The sequence below is a fragment of the Podarcis gaigeae genome (assembly GCF_964106915.1).
Source record: "Podarcis gaigeae genome assembly, chromosome: 6".
In the NCBI taxonomy this organism is placed as follows: Eukaryota; Metazoa; Chordata; class Lepidosauria; order Squamata; family Lacertidae; genus Podarcis; species Podarcis gaigeae.
In genome coordinates, this window is record NC_139682.1 from 15,692,599 (window position 1) to 15,707,967 (window position 15,369).

At 43.0% G+C, this 15,369-nt stretch overlaps 1 protein-coding gene across 2 annotated transcripts; it reads left to right on the forward strand.

Annotated features, from left to right (window-relative positions):
* The first annotated feature begins 87 nt into the window (after window positions 1-87).
* On the forward strand, window positions 88-12,999 carry AURKA (aurora kinase A). 2 transcript variants are annotated; one of them, XM_083744552.1, is made up of 9 exons: window positions 88-243; window positions 1,863-1,922; window positions 2,399-2,663; window positions 4,908-4,986; window positions 7,827-8,018; window positions 9,452-9,590; window positions 10,913-11,061; window positions 11,638-11,812; window positions 12,375-12,999. In XM_083744552.1, the coding sequence occupies exons 2-9, from the start codon at window positions 1,869-1,871 to the stop codon at window positions 12,564-12,566; spliced, it is 1,245 nt and encodes a 414-aa protein (XP_083600678.1). In that variant the 5' UTR covers window positions 88-243; window positions 1,863-1,868; the 3' UTR covers window positions 12,567-12,999. The 2 variants fall into 2 exon arrangements, with proteins under 2 accessions (XP_083600678.1, XP_083600677.1); XM_083744551.1 differs by having other exon boundaries at window positions 113-289.
* Window positions 13,000-15,369: the final 2,370 nt, after the last annotated feature.

Here is a 15,369-nt window from a genome sequence, read left to right on the forward strand (position 1 = left end):
GTAGCCTCGGCGACAACAGGGTGAGCTCCGCCAATAGGAGCGCGGCGGCGGTTTAAAGAGCGTTGCTGAGTGGGCGGGCGAAGGTTTGAATTCAAATAGCTTCGGAGACTGTTGGAGGAACGCGGAGGGTAGGCGGCCGAGGCCTCTGGAGTGCGCAGGAATCGTGAGTTATTCGGCCTGCCTGCGTCTGGTTTCGGGGTGTCGTTAAGGAAATCGTGGTTACGACCCTGAGCTGTGGCACTCGTGAGTAAACGCGGAAGGCGCATCCCAGGGAGCCGTAGCGCTTCTGGTAAAAATTGTGAGCTCATAAATGGCTTGAATGGCTCTGGGGTGGGATAGGTGCCCAGCACGAAGGAAACTTCTAGAAAGCCCCGTTTTTTTCTGCGTAGAATGAGAGGGAGTGTCGCATAGTGGTTAGGCTGTCTGATCCCAATTGAGGAGGCCTCAGTGGCTGCTTGCATGCGCCATATACACTGAAAACACATACTTTCCCCTTCCCCAAGATTCCTGGGAACTGGTTTGTTAAGGGCGCTGGGAATTGTAGCTCTGGGAGATGTAAACTGCAGATCCCAGGTTTTTTGGGGGGTGGGGTGCAATGTACTTAAAAACCATAGTTTGAAAGCAGTGCTTTTTTCCCTAGAAAGAGGTGTCGGTACTGCATACCCATGAGTACCCCCTGGAAAAAGCACTGGTTTGGAAGGTACCCCAAGGATCAACTGTTATCTTCAATTTTTATTTGTTACACATTACAAGGTTGAGTTTCATCAGAACAAAGAAACAAGGTTGTGTGGCATGGGTTGTGAGGCAGTTTTGAAGAGTTAAAGACTAAAGGGGTTTATAAAATGTATGGAGATAACACTATATAAAGAGGCCCAAGGACTGCCATGACGCTGAAGGTTTTCCAAGTGTTTGAGCACATTTTTCAACTTGCCCTACTCCTAGGAAAAAACAAAGCTGCACTTCACTCTCAAGATACATGCATATATAGTCCTGGTAGGCAGAGATCCTTCCAGTTGTGGGGATAACCCCATTTTATTTTCTATTTATAGTTTATTAGTTTCTTCAGGTTGTGTCCCGCGGCGACCTGGAAGTACCAGAAAGAGTTACTTCTGGGTTTCGCCGCATGCGCAGACACGCAAAATGACATGCGCAGAAGCGGCGAATCACAACCCGCGCGTGCGCAGACACGCCATGGCGGGTTGCGCTCTTTTCATGTTGCGAATGGGCCTCCGGAATGGATTCCGTTCGCAACCAGAGGTACCACTGTATTTCAGTAAAAAAGTTATTTTTTTCCTTTCTCACATCCATAAAACACAACCCCATCATTTCTGCTGGATAAGCAGAAACAAACCAGCTACATTTTGACTCATTTACCTACTTGGGCTTCACCCTCTGGGACAACCCGCATATTGTAAAAGCCAATAATCCACCTCTGTGGAAAGCATTAAGAATTTCTTCCAAATCAAGTTCATCAATATACCATAGCTTGTTTGCTCATTCAGATCTTAAAACAGAAAAGCCTTCTGGGCAGTGATAAAATCTTCAGGCATTTCCAAATATTGGGTAGTATGAGTTGCACCAGGGAATTCTAGTGTGTCCTTATTTGCTTCTATTAAGCTGCCTAAATATTATCAAGAAGTGGGATTAATGGGAATATTATCAAGAAGTGGGATTAGTGGGATTAATGTTTTAGGGGCCTCACTGCTTTGACAGGCATAGACAGGCATATTTGATATTTTATCAAATATGTCAAGCTCACTGGTTTTAGAATCATTGGCGCCTAGATTATAGAAGTGAGAGCTTTAAATAACTTGGATTTCATGTTTTACACAAGTTGAATAACTGAATTTCATTTTCTCCAGGCAATAATGGACAAAGTTTGTAAAGAGAATCTGAATGCTAATTCAGCTCATAATGGCAAGGTAAAGTGATCTTCAGATACCGAGCATTGTAAATCTCGGCTTCGTTAATCAGAGTTACAGTTCTTACTGGATTATTTCTGTATGTGAACAAAACTGATATTTGATAGTGCAGGAGTGAATAATTAACATGTGAAGTAATGTTCCCCATCTATTTAAGGCCAAGTCTAGATGAATTCTTGCATAAATGCAGTTTTCTGTTATGTCCAAACTTGGGACTCTGCTATGAAATGTTTTAAATGTGTGGTAAAGTGCAGTATACAAATGTGACACTAGATGGCGAGAGTGAGCTATGCCAAATTCAATGTATTTTTCAAAACTTTTTTTTTTAAAGAGCATTTTCACAGTGTTTTTATGTGTTTGGATTCCACCTTGGGAAGCTATGGTTTTTTCTCATTGGTCAGTTCAGACAAACTAGGATGTGAGATCTCTTAGCTTGCTATGCGTGATATTTACTGTTGTCGTTTTTTAAAAATCAGGCAGCTATTGTGGATGGTGCAAGACGGGTTCCTGTGACCCAGAACCCGACACCTGGAATTGAAGTCCAACAGCAGCGTGTTCTGACTCCTTTAAATGTTGCTCAGCGGGTGCCTATTCAGCCTCAGGCACAGAAACCTACTGTTGCCAGTGCAAAACGTCCCAAACAGTTAACTCAGCATCAACCAACACTTCTTGTTCAACCAACATCTAGGACTCTAGGTCAAAGTAAAGCCACTGAAACGTCTCGGCAGCCCTCTGTTTCTGGTAAATAGTGCTGTTCAAATGTGTCCACCTCTGTAACAAATGTGTTGGTTGCTATTCTGTATAAAGTTCATACTAAAATGGTTATAAAGTCAAGAAGTTGCTTGGTGGCTTAGGGTCTTAGAAATTCATAAGAGAAACCAAATTACTGCAAGAAGAAAAACGTTGCATAATGACCTGAGTAGCAACTTAGGCTTGGATGCTAACAAGGTATCTGAACAGAAGGGTTCCTTCTGTTCATGGATGACACTGAGATGCTGATTAATGTTTGTTACCTGCCTTTCACCTTAAGGTCCCAAGGTAGGTTACATTTAAAGATAATATAACGCAATAAAACAGTCCCACGAGATGGTACTTCAACTGTCAAAGGTCAAAAAGGGGTAAGCCTTCAGTGTGCACCTAAAGCTGTAAAGAGATATTGCCTGATGCACCTCTATAGACCATCAGCTCCCTTCATTTCCAAAGGCAATGGCACCATATAAGATGAGCTTCTTTTGCAAATTGTCATGTCCTAATTGGCACATAGATGCTCTTGAAGGTATTTGGAACCCAAACCATGTAAAGCATTAATATCAAGGCAAGTACCTTGAATTAGGCTCAGAAAATTAGGTCTCTTTGATAGGAAACAAGAATTCAATTGTAATATATACAGGCAACTCCTGTTTTGTGTACATGCAGGCCGTTTTCAAATCTGGAAGAGGGGGTGATGGGGGTGGGGTAGGCTGCCGACATGCACTATGATCCAGAAGATAACCGCTGTCCAAAACAAGGGTTGCCTATATTACATTTTGCATTGGGGCCTTACTCTCAGTTCCTAGAATGTTCCTAGAATGTGGATGTCTCATACAAAACAACTCTTTCACTTGTATTATTGATCCAGGGAAGGCCAATTCATGGCGTGATCCTTAACATTTCAGAGCAGATTTTCAAGGGACCCAAATGGCTCCAGAGAGAAGCAAGAAATTTTGGAATGTCTCCTTGTGTGCAATAGCTGGAGTGTAATGCAAATAGGAACCTGCTCTTGGGGCAGGGCTGTCTTTAGCATATGCACCGCCGGGGTGCAAAGATCTGCCCAGTGCCCCCAAATTTAGTTTAGTCCCCAAACTGACCCGTCCCTTAGGGGAAAGAAGGGAGAGAGATGCTTGCATCGCAGCCACAGGAGGTGCCTCCAGATGGTTCCTTTCTTCCATGCCTCGGCTCTGCCTCTGGTGAAGACCCTTCTTCCTCCCTCCCAGAAGAATCACTATATTTAACGTGCTGGAAATAAACTAACCTCTTCTCTCCCCCCCCCCACACCCCACCTTAAATCCCGGGAAGCCGGACGCCGTTGCCTCGCCACCCACCTTTGCTGCTGGCACCCTCATCGCTCTGGTTAAACTCGAAGAGGAAATTGAAATCGAACTTGGGCTCTTCCTTGTCCAGGCTGATCATGGCTTGGGAGGGAGACGCAGATCAAGCGAGCAGAGTTTCCCCGCAGGAAACGGGAGGTGGTGGGCACTCTTGACTCCTTCCCTTGGAAGTTCTTAAGCAGAGCAAACTTGGATGGCTTGAGCTGAGATTCCTCGTGGTTAGCGACACCTTTGACACAACTAATCTCACACCGCCTGCCTGCCGCTGGCACAAGATCAGTCATGTCAAAGGTGCCACTAACCTTGCTGCCACATAGCAGCTCAATACAATACATAACATAATCTTAGGCAGCTTCAGCGGTGGGCACCTGGCACCCCCCAGAATTTGGTGCCTGGGTGCCTTGCACCCCTAGGTAAAGACGGCCCTGCCTTGGGGTACTTCCCAGTAGAAGCTTAGGCTCCAATTCATTGAGATGGTGGCATGGAGTGTCACTTAGTCAATGGTGTAAATGACCTAGATACACTCTGCAGAAAGCATCTGCAGTCATTTGTATTGCAGGTGGGAGGACTTGGAAACAGATTGTGAGCTTGCCAAAGGCCACTAACTGGTCTTGAGCTAGGAGCTTTTGAGTGAGCTTCACCAGCTCGTCCGGGGGGCGGGGAGGGTACATATGTGGCAAGTAAGTGGAGGATTGCTACCCAAGCTGCTTATATTCAGAATATTGATTGGTCTGCATGGTTTTCAGGTGAAGATAAATAGTTTTTTTATTTTGTGTGCTGGATATAAAGCACAAAGTTTACCTTCTGAGAGGGACATTTTAAAAAACAAATTGCTAGAGAGCAGTGTTGCTTCATAAAGTCTGAGCTTATTAAGAGTTTTGAACTTTTATACATGCAGGAAAGAAAGCTGAACCAGGTGTATCAAATCAGAAGAAAGAGGCAAAAGGGGTGTCAAATTCAAACAGTGAGACCAAAAAGTAAGTTGTATGTTTCATTTACTTCCATATATTATTTTTTTGTAGGAAGATGAAATACAAATCTGTTGTTGTTATTCATGATTACTACTTTTTGCAGCTTTTGGCAAATCTCTTATCACGTAGTAAAAGATTAAAAAAATATTACTCTAAATTGGTTTCTAAGCTTGCTTCCTTTTCCCAGTCTTAGTGATGGTCTCTCAGATAATTAAAATGGCATGCTTTGAGCAAATGTACAACATTTTAGTAAAATATCTTTAAAGAAGAATTAAAAGCTGGATATATTTTCATATAACCTCTAATCGCTTCAGCTTATTGGTCTTCATCGAAGTTTATGTTGTGTTTGAAGTGCATTCTGAAATGCACAGTTGTACTCCAATCTGGATTACATCCAGTGCCAGCATGAGCACAAGATTTCATTGGCAAGTAGAATCCCTCCTCTCTGCTGTGGCCTTCTGCCCCACTGCCGTAAAGCCTCTTCTGGGGGTTGGGGGGGTGCTTGTGAAAGGTCAGGAACATGAGGAGTGAGGAATTGGGCATGGGAGGAGCTTCACACGCAAGCTGCCCTATCTGACACCCCAGGACTTTCTTGAGGATCCCCTAATCCCCATATTCCTTTCAGGGTGCAGAGTATTTCCCTTGTGCAAGCATCTTTTCTATGGCTTTGGATACAGCTCTATGGAGTTGAATGTAGGAATACAGGGATTTATAGGCCTATTAGACTAACCTCTGTTGGTTAAACTGGTAAGAAAGTAAAGGCAGAGTGCAGATAAATCATAACAGACGGAGGTGTGATTAATCCACACTTCAGTTGTTGAGAAAAGTCCTGTCTCAGAAACCTTGGAATTCTGAAACAAGATTAACCAATATGCTAATTTGAACTAGCAGTAATTCCAGACTGAGTAAAGAAGGGGAAATACATACTGACTAACTCTGCATTCTTGCAGAACACAGATGGTGATTTCAAACAGCCTCAACTGCAGGATGTCAAAGATGAAAACTGCAGGAAGACGGAAATGTGATTTGTGAATTGCATTACCACCATTTGACTTTAAATCTTAACCAGTGCACTTAAATTTCAATTTTGTCTTTCATGCACAGGTCGAGACACAAGAGTGATTTATATTGCATATTTTAAATCTTGGAACTGAGTGTTTGAAATGGTGTTTGGCACAATAATCGCCTAGATGCTCTTGTCCCATTTTGCTTACTGCACTGGAGAAATGTACAGTAAAATGGCTAAATTACATATAATAAGGAAGTGTTAAGTACTGTACCTTATGCCCTGAAGGACAGAAAATAAACCTACCTACACTGAATAATCATAGAATTGTGGGGTTTGAAGGGATCCTGGGGATCATCTAGTCTAACCCCTCAATGCAGAAATTGCAGCTGTCCCATATAGGTATCTAATCTTGGGTATCTGAAATCTTGACATTGTCAGCGCCACAATCAGAACCTGGTAAGATTTGAGGAACTTGGTCATGGAGCCTAGCTTGATGAAAATGTCAGCTGGGTATAGTGATACAGATAAAGCCACACTGATGTGAATGAAGTTGTTGGTTTTCAGAAAGAAAGAAAAAAGTGATTTGAGTTGGGGATACATGGACAAAGACTCATACAACTTTGAATGCTGTAAAAAGTGGGTAGATAAACACTAGAGCTAGGATGGGGCTTTAAGTGTAATACATAGTAGTAATACCTAATTCATAATTTATATGATTTCTTACCTGTCCAGTACTTAGGGCAGGTTACAACAATTTAAAAATACAATATTAAAATCAGTTAAAAAAAAATAGAAGAATGGGAAGGGTCCAAAAAAATATTTACAGTGGTACCTTGGGTTACAAACTTAATTCCTTCTGGAGGTTCGTTCTTAATCCGAAATCGTTCTTAACCTGAGGCACACTTTCACTAAATGGGGCTCCCGCTGCTGCTGCGCCACTGGTGCACAATTTCCATTCTCATCCTGGGGCAAGGTTTGCAACCCGGAGTAACTACTTCAGGTTAGCGGAGTTTGTAACCCGAAGCGTTTATAACTAGAGGTACCACTGTATCTTAGATCTCAAAGGCTGGGGTAAAGAGGTGTGTTGTTGGCATCCAACAAGAGCTGCATAAGAAAGCTGCCAGATGCACCTCTGTGGGGAGGGAGTTCCACAGCTTAAGGGCTGTGACAGAATGCCTTTTGAGGATGATGGAGCTACCAAGAGGGCTCTTTCTGCCAGTCTTAAGGCTGGGAGAATCTGTAAGGAGGTGGTCTTTCAGATATTTGGGTCCTAACTTGTTTAGAGCTTTAGGTACTATTGTGAATACCTTGAATTGAGCCTGTAACCAACAGGCAAAATGAATGCTGTTGTTTTAAAACATGGGTTGTAAGAGCCAAATGGAACTGCAACCAGTCATCTGGCTGTTTCTGAGTTGTCTTCAATAGTGTATTGTGTGAAGTACACTGTATGAAGTTACCTATGGAATTCATTTCCAGAATTTGTAGTTTAGAAATACTCAAGTAAATAAAATCTAATCAACCTGTGTTGGAAAGGTATGTTGGACTTAGATAAGCCCTTGGTCTGATTTAGTAAAGCTCTTAGATTGTGGTATAATCTGAATACGAGGATGGTGGGCTTTGTCAATATACTTCCTCAAACAAAGTGCTTGCACAATACAGAGGTAAGCAAAAATACTGGAAACAAAACAAACTTTTGCATGTTATGTTACTGAATGCCTTGTAATTGCCAGCAAGTTTACTATTTTGGGACAGGACCATATGCATGAAAGTAACTTCTCACTTTAGAGAGGCAGCTGTATTACCTTGCAACAACCTAAATAATAGCTTTGTTTTGTAGAAAACAGTGGTCTCTTGATGACTTTGAAATTGGTCGTCCTCTGGGAAAAGGAAAATTTGGAAATGTATATCTGGCTCGTGAAAAGGAGAGCAAATTCATCTTGGCGCTGAAGGTCTTATTTAAAACACAGCTGGAAAAAGCAGGTGTTGAACATCAACTGCGGCGAGAAGTAGAAATACAGTCTCATCTTCGGTAAGATTGATTTTAAATGGCCGCTTTGAATGGGTTTCTATGTTTACTATCTTAAGCAGATTTTTATTTTTAGAAGCATTACACATTTGTGTTTGTCTCTGTGTATGTACACACACACACACACACACACACACACACACACACACACACACAATGCTATATCATAAAAAATCAATCCAGCTTACAAGAATATATAATAAAAGCAAGTAGAAATTTAGAGGCAATCAACTATTATGGAAAGACGTTTTCTTAATTGCATGCATATGCCTGGCAGCACAGAAAAGTTTTAAGCAGGTGTTAAAAGGTTGAAACAGGTGCCTGCTGAATCTCTATTGGCAGATATTTCCATAGGACTAGGCTGGTGACACTAAAGGGTCTATTTCATGCTGATGTCAAATGAACTTTATCCTACTCGGGGAATGACTAATGACACTCCTGCCGTTGCTCCCAGTGATCAAACTCTGATTTAGGCAGCCCCTAAGGTATCCTGAATATACCGTATTTTTCGCACCATAGGACACACTTTTCCCCCTTCAAAAATGAAGGGGGAATGTGTGTGCGTCCTATGGAGCTAAGACAGCATAGCCCCGCGACCCTCTGCCGGCTGGAGAGGTGACGCGCGGCTATGGCAGGAGCCTCTATAGCCGCGTGCCTTTGTGCTGCTCCCCAACCTGCTCTTAGGGCCTCCCCCCACCAGCCCCAAAGAGCAGGTCGAAAGGAACCTGAAGCCTGGAGAGTGAGAGGGGCCGGTGTGCACCAACTCCTCTCGCTCTCCAGGCTTCCAAGGTAGCCGCCTGAAGGCGTCTGAACGCACCTTAAACGGCACCTTGTTTTAGAGGGGGGAAACAAGAGGGGGGAAATTCTCCCCCTCCTGCCGCTTCGCTGAAGGGGCGCTGGGCAGAGAGGGAGAGAATTTTTTTTTTCTTGTTCTCCCCCCTCTAAAACAAAGTGCGTCCTATTGTCCGGTGCGTCCTATGGTGCGAAAAATACGGTAAGTTCTTCAGGTTTGTGTAAATAAAAGGACATTGAGCCTGGCTCAGCAGATAGGCACCCAGTGTAGATGTTTTATAAAATGGTGTCACATTTTATTTGCGGCGTGCCCCTATTAGCAATCTGGCTGCCACATTCTATGTGCAGCCCCACATAGAGTATACACTGCAGTAATCCAGCATCAAAGTTACTAACACTTGGGCGACACTGGTCAGACTATCCTCATCCAAGAATGGCCATAGCTGGGAAACCAGACAAAGCTGGTAAAGCACACTCCTAGCCACAGCTGTTCTAACTAACTTGGTGGTAGTTACAGAATTTCTCAAATGATACTTTTATTTATTTAGCAAATTGTAGGCAGATTGAGGGAGGCATGGAGAATTACGTGCATGTCATTTACAAATGAAGCCATCATTATTAAAGATGCATATACTTACTTGTAGGCATCCAAATATTCTCCGACTTTATGGCTACTTCCATGATGCAACAAGAGTCTACCTAATCCTGGAACATGCACCACGTGGAGAAGTGTACAAAGAACTCCAAAGGCTTACTAAATTTGATGAGGAACGGACTGCTAATGTATGTTGACCTTGTGAGAATATTTTTTTCAGAACTGTGTCTGTGACCACATTTGAAGCTAAAACTGCACTTTTAGGACCAAACTCTTCCTTACAGAAGGGCATGAAAGAGTAGATTCTTCCTTCACTGACTTGAGCCAGGGTTATACTAAACAGCTTTGTTTCGCTCGTCCAAAAGTGGGAAACAATATCAGTATAAATGGTAGAGTAAGGTATGTTTCCTCAGTTTTGTGGAATTGAGAAGTTCATAGCTTTTCCAGTAAAAAAGGTAAAGGACCCCTGACAGTTAAGTCCAGTCGCAGACGACTCGGGTTGCGGCGCTCATTCGCTTTACAGGCCAAGGGAGCCAGCGTTTGTCCGCAGAGTTTTTCTGGGTCATGTGGCCAGCATGGCTAAGCCGCTTCTGGCACAACGGAACACCGAAACCAGAGCAGCGCACGGAAACACCATTTACCTTCCCGCTGCAGCGGTACCTATTTATCTACTTGCACTTTTGGGCGTGCTTTCGAACTGCTGGCTTGGCTTTTCCAGTAAAGAATAACCCAAAATAGGACGGGAGGAATTTCACTGGAATAAATAGGACATTTATATGTGTCAGAATTGGCAAGGCTACATGGTGGGTTGCATGATACAGGACGGTGCTTGGTGTGCATGCAGATAAAGCCTATGGAGTTGTTGGAGCAAGATTGGGTGGGGCAGGAGTGTCTATTACTGTATTGGTCTGAATATAAGCGTCACTTCCCCCCAAATTCCGACTGTGAAAAGTTAGTGCTGCTTATATTCACAACCTTACAGTATGCAGCCAGGAGTGCAGCAAAGTGGCACCCACCCTGTGCATAAGTCCCCCATCCTCTCCCCCCAAGTCCGGGGAAGGGAGAGAGCAAGGAAGGGGAAAGGCCGTCGGCAATGCAGCCCCCTCCGCCCAGTATGCAGCCAGGAGCAGTGAGGAAGAGAGCGGCTTATATTCGGGTATTTTTTTTCCTCCCCCCCCCCCATTTTAAAGGTGCAGCTTATATTTGGGCCAATACGGTATTAAAAGTAGCTTCTTATGAGGAGGAAGCTATGTTGAGGGCTATACTAATCCAGCTTGGCGTCTAATTTTTTTGAGTTCTTTGTACTTGGCTGTGGGAAAGAGAGTCTTGAATTAGGTGTCAAAAGGTTTTTGTCCCATATTAAGGACTTGTTTGCATCAGTGATGCAGCATGTTATTGATACACTGAGAAACATGTTCTACCATTTTACCCATGCATTTTAGGCATTTGCATAGCTTGAACAATGCTTAGATTGAACTCCTTATATTTGTAATCTTCATTTGTTCTACAGTATATCACTGAACTGGCAGATGCGTTATCATATTGCCACTCGAAAAGAGTAATTCATAGAGACATAAAGCCTGAAAACCTGCTGCTGGGATCAAATGGAGAGCTAAAGATTGCTGACTTTGGATGGTCTGTGCATGCTCCATCCTCTAGGTAAGGGAATCATAGAATTGTAGAGTTGGAAGGGACCAGAGGATAATCTGGACCTACCCACTACAATGCAGGAATCTTTCGCCCAATGTGGGGCTCAAATCCACAATCCTGAGATTAACCTGAGTCTCATGCTTTACTGACCTGCGTTTCTGAGAGCTGAAGAAGCTTGGTGCTATGGAGACAGACAACAGAATCAGAACTTGGCTAAGAGGAAATTGTTTTGTTTCTGTAGGCAGTAAGCTCTGTGAAAATAACTTAGCATTAGTCTCTGATTATAAGAATTGAGTTTAGGGAAACTACTGTTAGTTGAGAATGTTACTTAGATTACAAGGGTATCAAGCACAAGTGTCGATTAGATTACAAGGGTATCAAGCATCCCTAGAAGGGATGCTCTTGTTCAGGTTGACCATCAGCCATGCCTTCCTCCAGTATACTGTATACTACTATTCATGGCCAAAGTGCTTTAGAAAGTGTTAAATCATGAATGCAGATCTAGATGAGCACGTGGGGAAATATTTTAATAGTTGTGTGTGGCAACCTTCAGTTGTTAGTCTGTGCATCATTTTTGTTTTCTAGGAGATCAACTCTGTGTGGTACCCTTGACTACTTACCACCTGAAATGATTGAAGGGAGAACACATGATGAAAAAGTTGATCTATGGAGTCTTGGTGTCTTGTGTTACGAATTCCTAGTAGGAAAGCCTCCTTTTGAGGCAGACACATACCAGGAAACATACAGAGCCATTTCAAAGGTAAGTTGAATTATAATGCTGCTTGATTTAGAATCTGAGCATTTCATGGTATAGGAATTAACTCTCAACTAGCTGTTATGGAACTTGTACTTTCCAGGTTTGGGGCCTAATATCATTGACTTTAGTTCAGGAGTTTTCAATTAAAGAACTAGAATTTCTGATTTTAAAATGTGTTGTCTTAGTATCTTTTTGTATTCTGGTAAATCCAGATTGTCCTTCCCACAGGTTTAGTTGCAAGATTTGAGGTGCAAACCTCTGGCACGCTTACCTACTCAATTGCGTTTCCCATTTGCAGTCCACTGTGGAAAAGCAGCCTAGGACAGACAGGCTTGAACAATTTCTCTGAACTAGTTCAAAAATAGAAGTATGGGATAACACTAGTTAAATAGAACCCAGTGACGCAGAAAGGGACTGCTAAGCAAAAAGGCAAGAGAAAAACCATGATTACTAATGTATAGTGGGGGGGGGAGGGAGTCTAATGGTTATACTTAATAGTTCATGCACCTTGAATGCATGCTTTCATAGAAACATGTCTAATGATGACTATTTCTTTGGTTTAAAGGTAGAGTACAAATTTCCTCCATTTGTAACAGAGGGTGCTCAGAATCTGATTTCAAAGCTGCTGAAGCATAATCCATTCCACAGGCTGCCACTGGAGGAGGTGCTCAAACATCCATGGATTATTGCAAGCTCTACAAAAACTCCCAAGTATAAAGTTGCTGAAACTACCACTGCTAAGAATATCCAATCATAGCATGTAGTCCCCAGGAACAAAGTAGTTCCGATGAGATCTGTGGTAATCCAGCCAATATAGGCTGGTTGGACTCAAAAGGCAGAGCTTATCGCATTGTAAGCTCTGATCATGAACCTTACAAATCAGGTCATAAAGCAGTTTGTCAATATCTAACTTACTTGAAGTCCTCTTTGCACATGCCACTCTGAGGCATAGCTGGTTGAGGATCGTCTCATGTTCATGGCTGGCATTTCCCTTTTGGCCCCTTTTTGATAGCATCATGAAACTGAGCCATGGATTCTTGTGCAATATGAAGCAGTTTATGAAGCAGCATGTCATCACAAGATAACATTCAAAACACATGTGCAATGAATGGAATCCACCTTTGAGTGTAACTGTATTGTTTAGTTGTTCTTTTTCCTTTAAGTTTTAAATAAAGATTTTTATAACAAGACTTCTTTATGCTCCCAAAATGGTCGGTTTAGTGGTCATTCTAAGCACCCACACATTCTGATTGGTGTACCAAATCTGCCAATAATACAACTATGCTTACTGGCTAGCAAAGATCCATTACAAAATGCAATCTGACACTGATTCTGCATACCTTACTTGAAGTTGCCTTTGATACTTAAATCTGTTCTGGATTTTTTACATCTGCCTATGCCAGGGTAGGGAACCTTTCTGGCCTAACAGGCCAGATCCTTATTGGTTCCCAGCCCCATGGACTGATCCACCTGTCAATCACCTGGCATTCTCCACTAGGAACTCGCTTGTAAGTCAACCCAGTTGTATCTCTACGTATCCCACATCTGACATCACATGAGGTGTGGGGCAGGTGGGCATTTGGGGAAACTGGCCTCATGCCAAATTGGGAATAGTGTTGGGCCTGCAAGGTGGATTTTCCCCATTCCTGACTTAACAGTAACTTGAAGAATGTACTGCTTAAATGTCCAGGTGGAATAAATATACTAGTTGAACTAGTCTTGGAAATCAAGACAGAACTAGTGTTCTTGATTATTAAAACCATATTAGAGGGGGAAGGGAAAGACTTCTGTAAAGCTACAGGGTTAAGCATCTTTACTTAAGTGGTGCAAATAATAAAACTTACTGTTGGGATTATTTGAATATGGTTTCATAACTTAAATTTACAGTGGTACCTCGGGTTACAGACGCTTTGGGTTACAAACTCTGCTACCAGGAAGTGGTTGCTCCAGGTTAAGAACTTTGCCCCAGGAGAAAAACAGAAATTGTGCGCCAGTGGGAGGCCCCATTAGCAAAAGCACACCTCAGGTTAAGAATGGACCTCTGGAACGAATTAAGTTCTTAACCCAAAGTACCACTGTAATTGGAAGTGATTTGGATTTATTTCTGCAAGGACAAATTTGGGGATGAACATGTTAACTGATTTTTAGCCTAAATTTTAAAATATTAAAGAGGCAGATGCATTGCAGAAATGAAGGCATTTGATTATTTTTTTGTCATTAGCAACAAGTTTCATATCTCACTGAGGAATTCCTACAATACCGTGTGCAAGGATGTGAGGCTATTATAAAAGGTATGAGTTGAAACATGTGGGTCCTATGTCTGGTTTGTTTTATATGGGCCTAGAAAACAAATGATTATGGCAATTCCTGATCAGTTTCTGTAGTGTTTGGGTCCACTAGAATGGCCTTCCAACAAATCTGACATCTCAGTGCCTCAAGTGCTGTAGATTAGCAGTATATCCAGGACAGACAAAAGCAGTTCCTCATGCAGCAGAAAACCAATCATGGATTTTGCTACCATAAAATGTGATGGCTGTTAAAAGGGTGACAGATTGATGGAGGATAAATTTACCATTGACTACAGTGGTGCCTCGCAAGACGAAATTAATTCGTTCCGCAAGTCTTCGTCTTGCGAGTTTTTCGTCTTGCGAAGCACGGTTTCCCACAGGAATGCATTGAAAATCAATCAATGCGTTCCTATGGAAACCGCCTTCAGACCAGGTCGGGGGACAGACTCTTCTGAAGGCCGGCGGGGGGCGAAAGTCTTTGCTTCCACCCCGCCTGCCTTCCCAGGACAGCGGAGACTTCTCCGCTGTCCCGGGCGATCTTAAAATGCTGGCGGGCGGTCCAGGACCTCTTCTGAAGTCCAGGAAGGGGGGGGGAAAAGGCTTTGCTCCCCACCGCCAGCATTTAAAAGAGGTCCCCGGAGATTTCCCTATGGGCTTTCTTCTTGCGAAGCAAGCCCATAGGGAAAATCGTCTAGCAAAGCGACGCAAAAACCGAAAAACCCTTTCGTCTTGCGGGTTTTTCGTCTTGCGAGGCATTCGTCTTGCGGAGCACCACTGTATTACTAGTGATTGCAATATAGAATATTAGACTTGGTCAAGTGGGAGAACACCTGAGAAAGAGAAGTTAAGTACAAATACAAACAAACCCATCTCATCGAAGGCAATACAATTATTGGCAACAGTCACCTCACCTGAAGAGTATTCATTTCAGCACGAGTTCAGCATTCCTTCCAGTCCTTCCCTTTAAACAGGGTGATCCACTGCCCCTTACCCTAGTCTTTTTCAGTTGACAAGCAACATTATGTGGCTACTGCCTAGGCCCAGTTTTATTGACCTGCTGCATCAGATTTTTAAAAAGTGTTCTTGTCTTTCTAAAAACCTTGGGATTCCTCCAGGCGTGGCGATACCTCATTACCTAGCAGCCCATTCTAGCCTACATGTTGGCACTAAACACTAGAGTTTGCTATTAGAATTATACTCCTCAGACATCTTAAATCGGAGGTCTCCAAGCTTTCCTTGCCTCGAGCCGGTGTCTCCAGCGACGACTGTGCA

Bases quoted from the DNA above. Each gene is read 5' to 3' on its own strand.
- AURKA (XM_083744552.1), top strand. From the start codon at position 1,869: ATGGACAAAGTTTGTAAAGAGAATCTGAATGCTAATTCAGCTCATAAT. The intron at 1,923-2,398 runs GTAAAGTGATCT...TTTAAAAATCAG, and splicing joins ATTCAGCTCATAATGGCAAG to GCAGCTATTGTGGATGGTGC. The intron at 4,987-7,826 runs GTAAGTTGTATG...TTTGTTTTGTAG, and splicing joins TCAAACAGTGAGACCAAAAA to AAAACAGTGGTCTCTTGATG.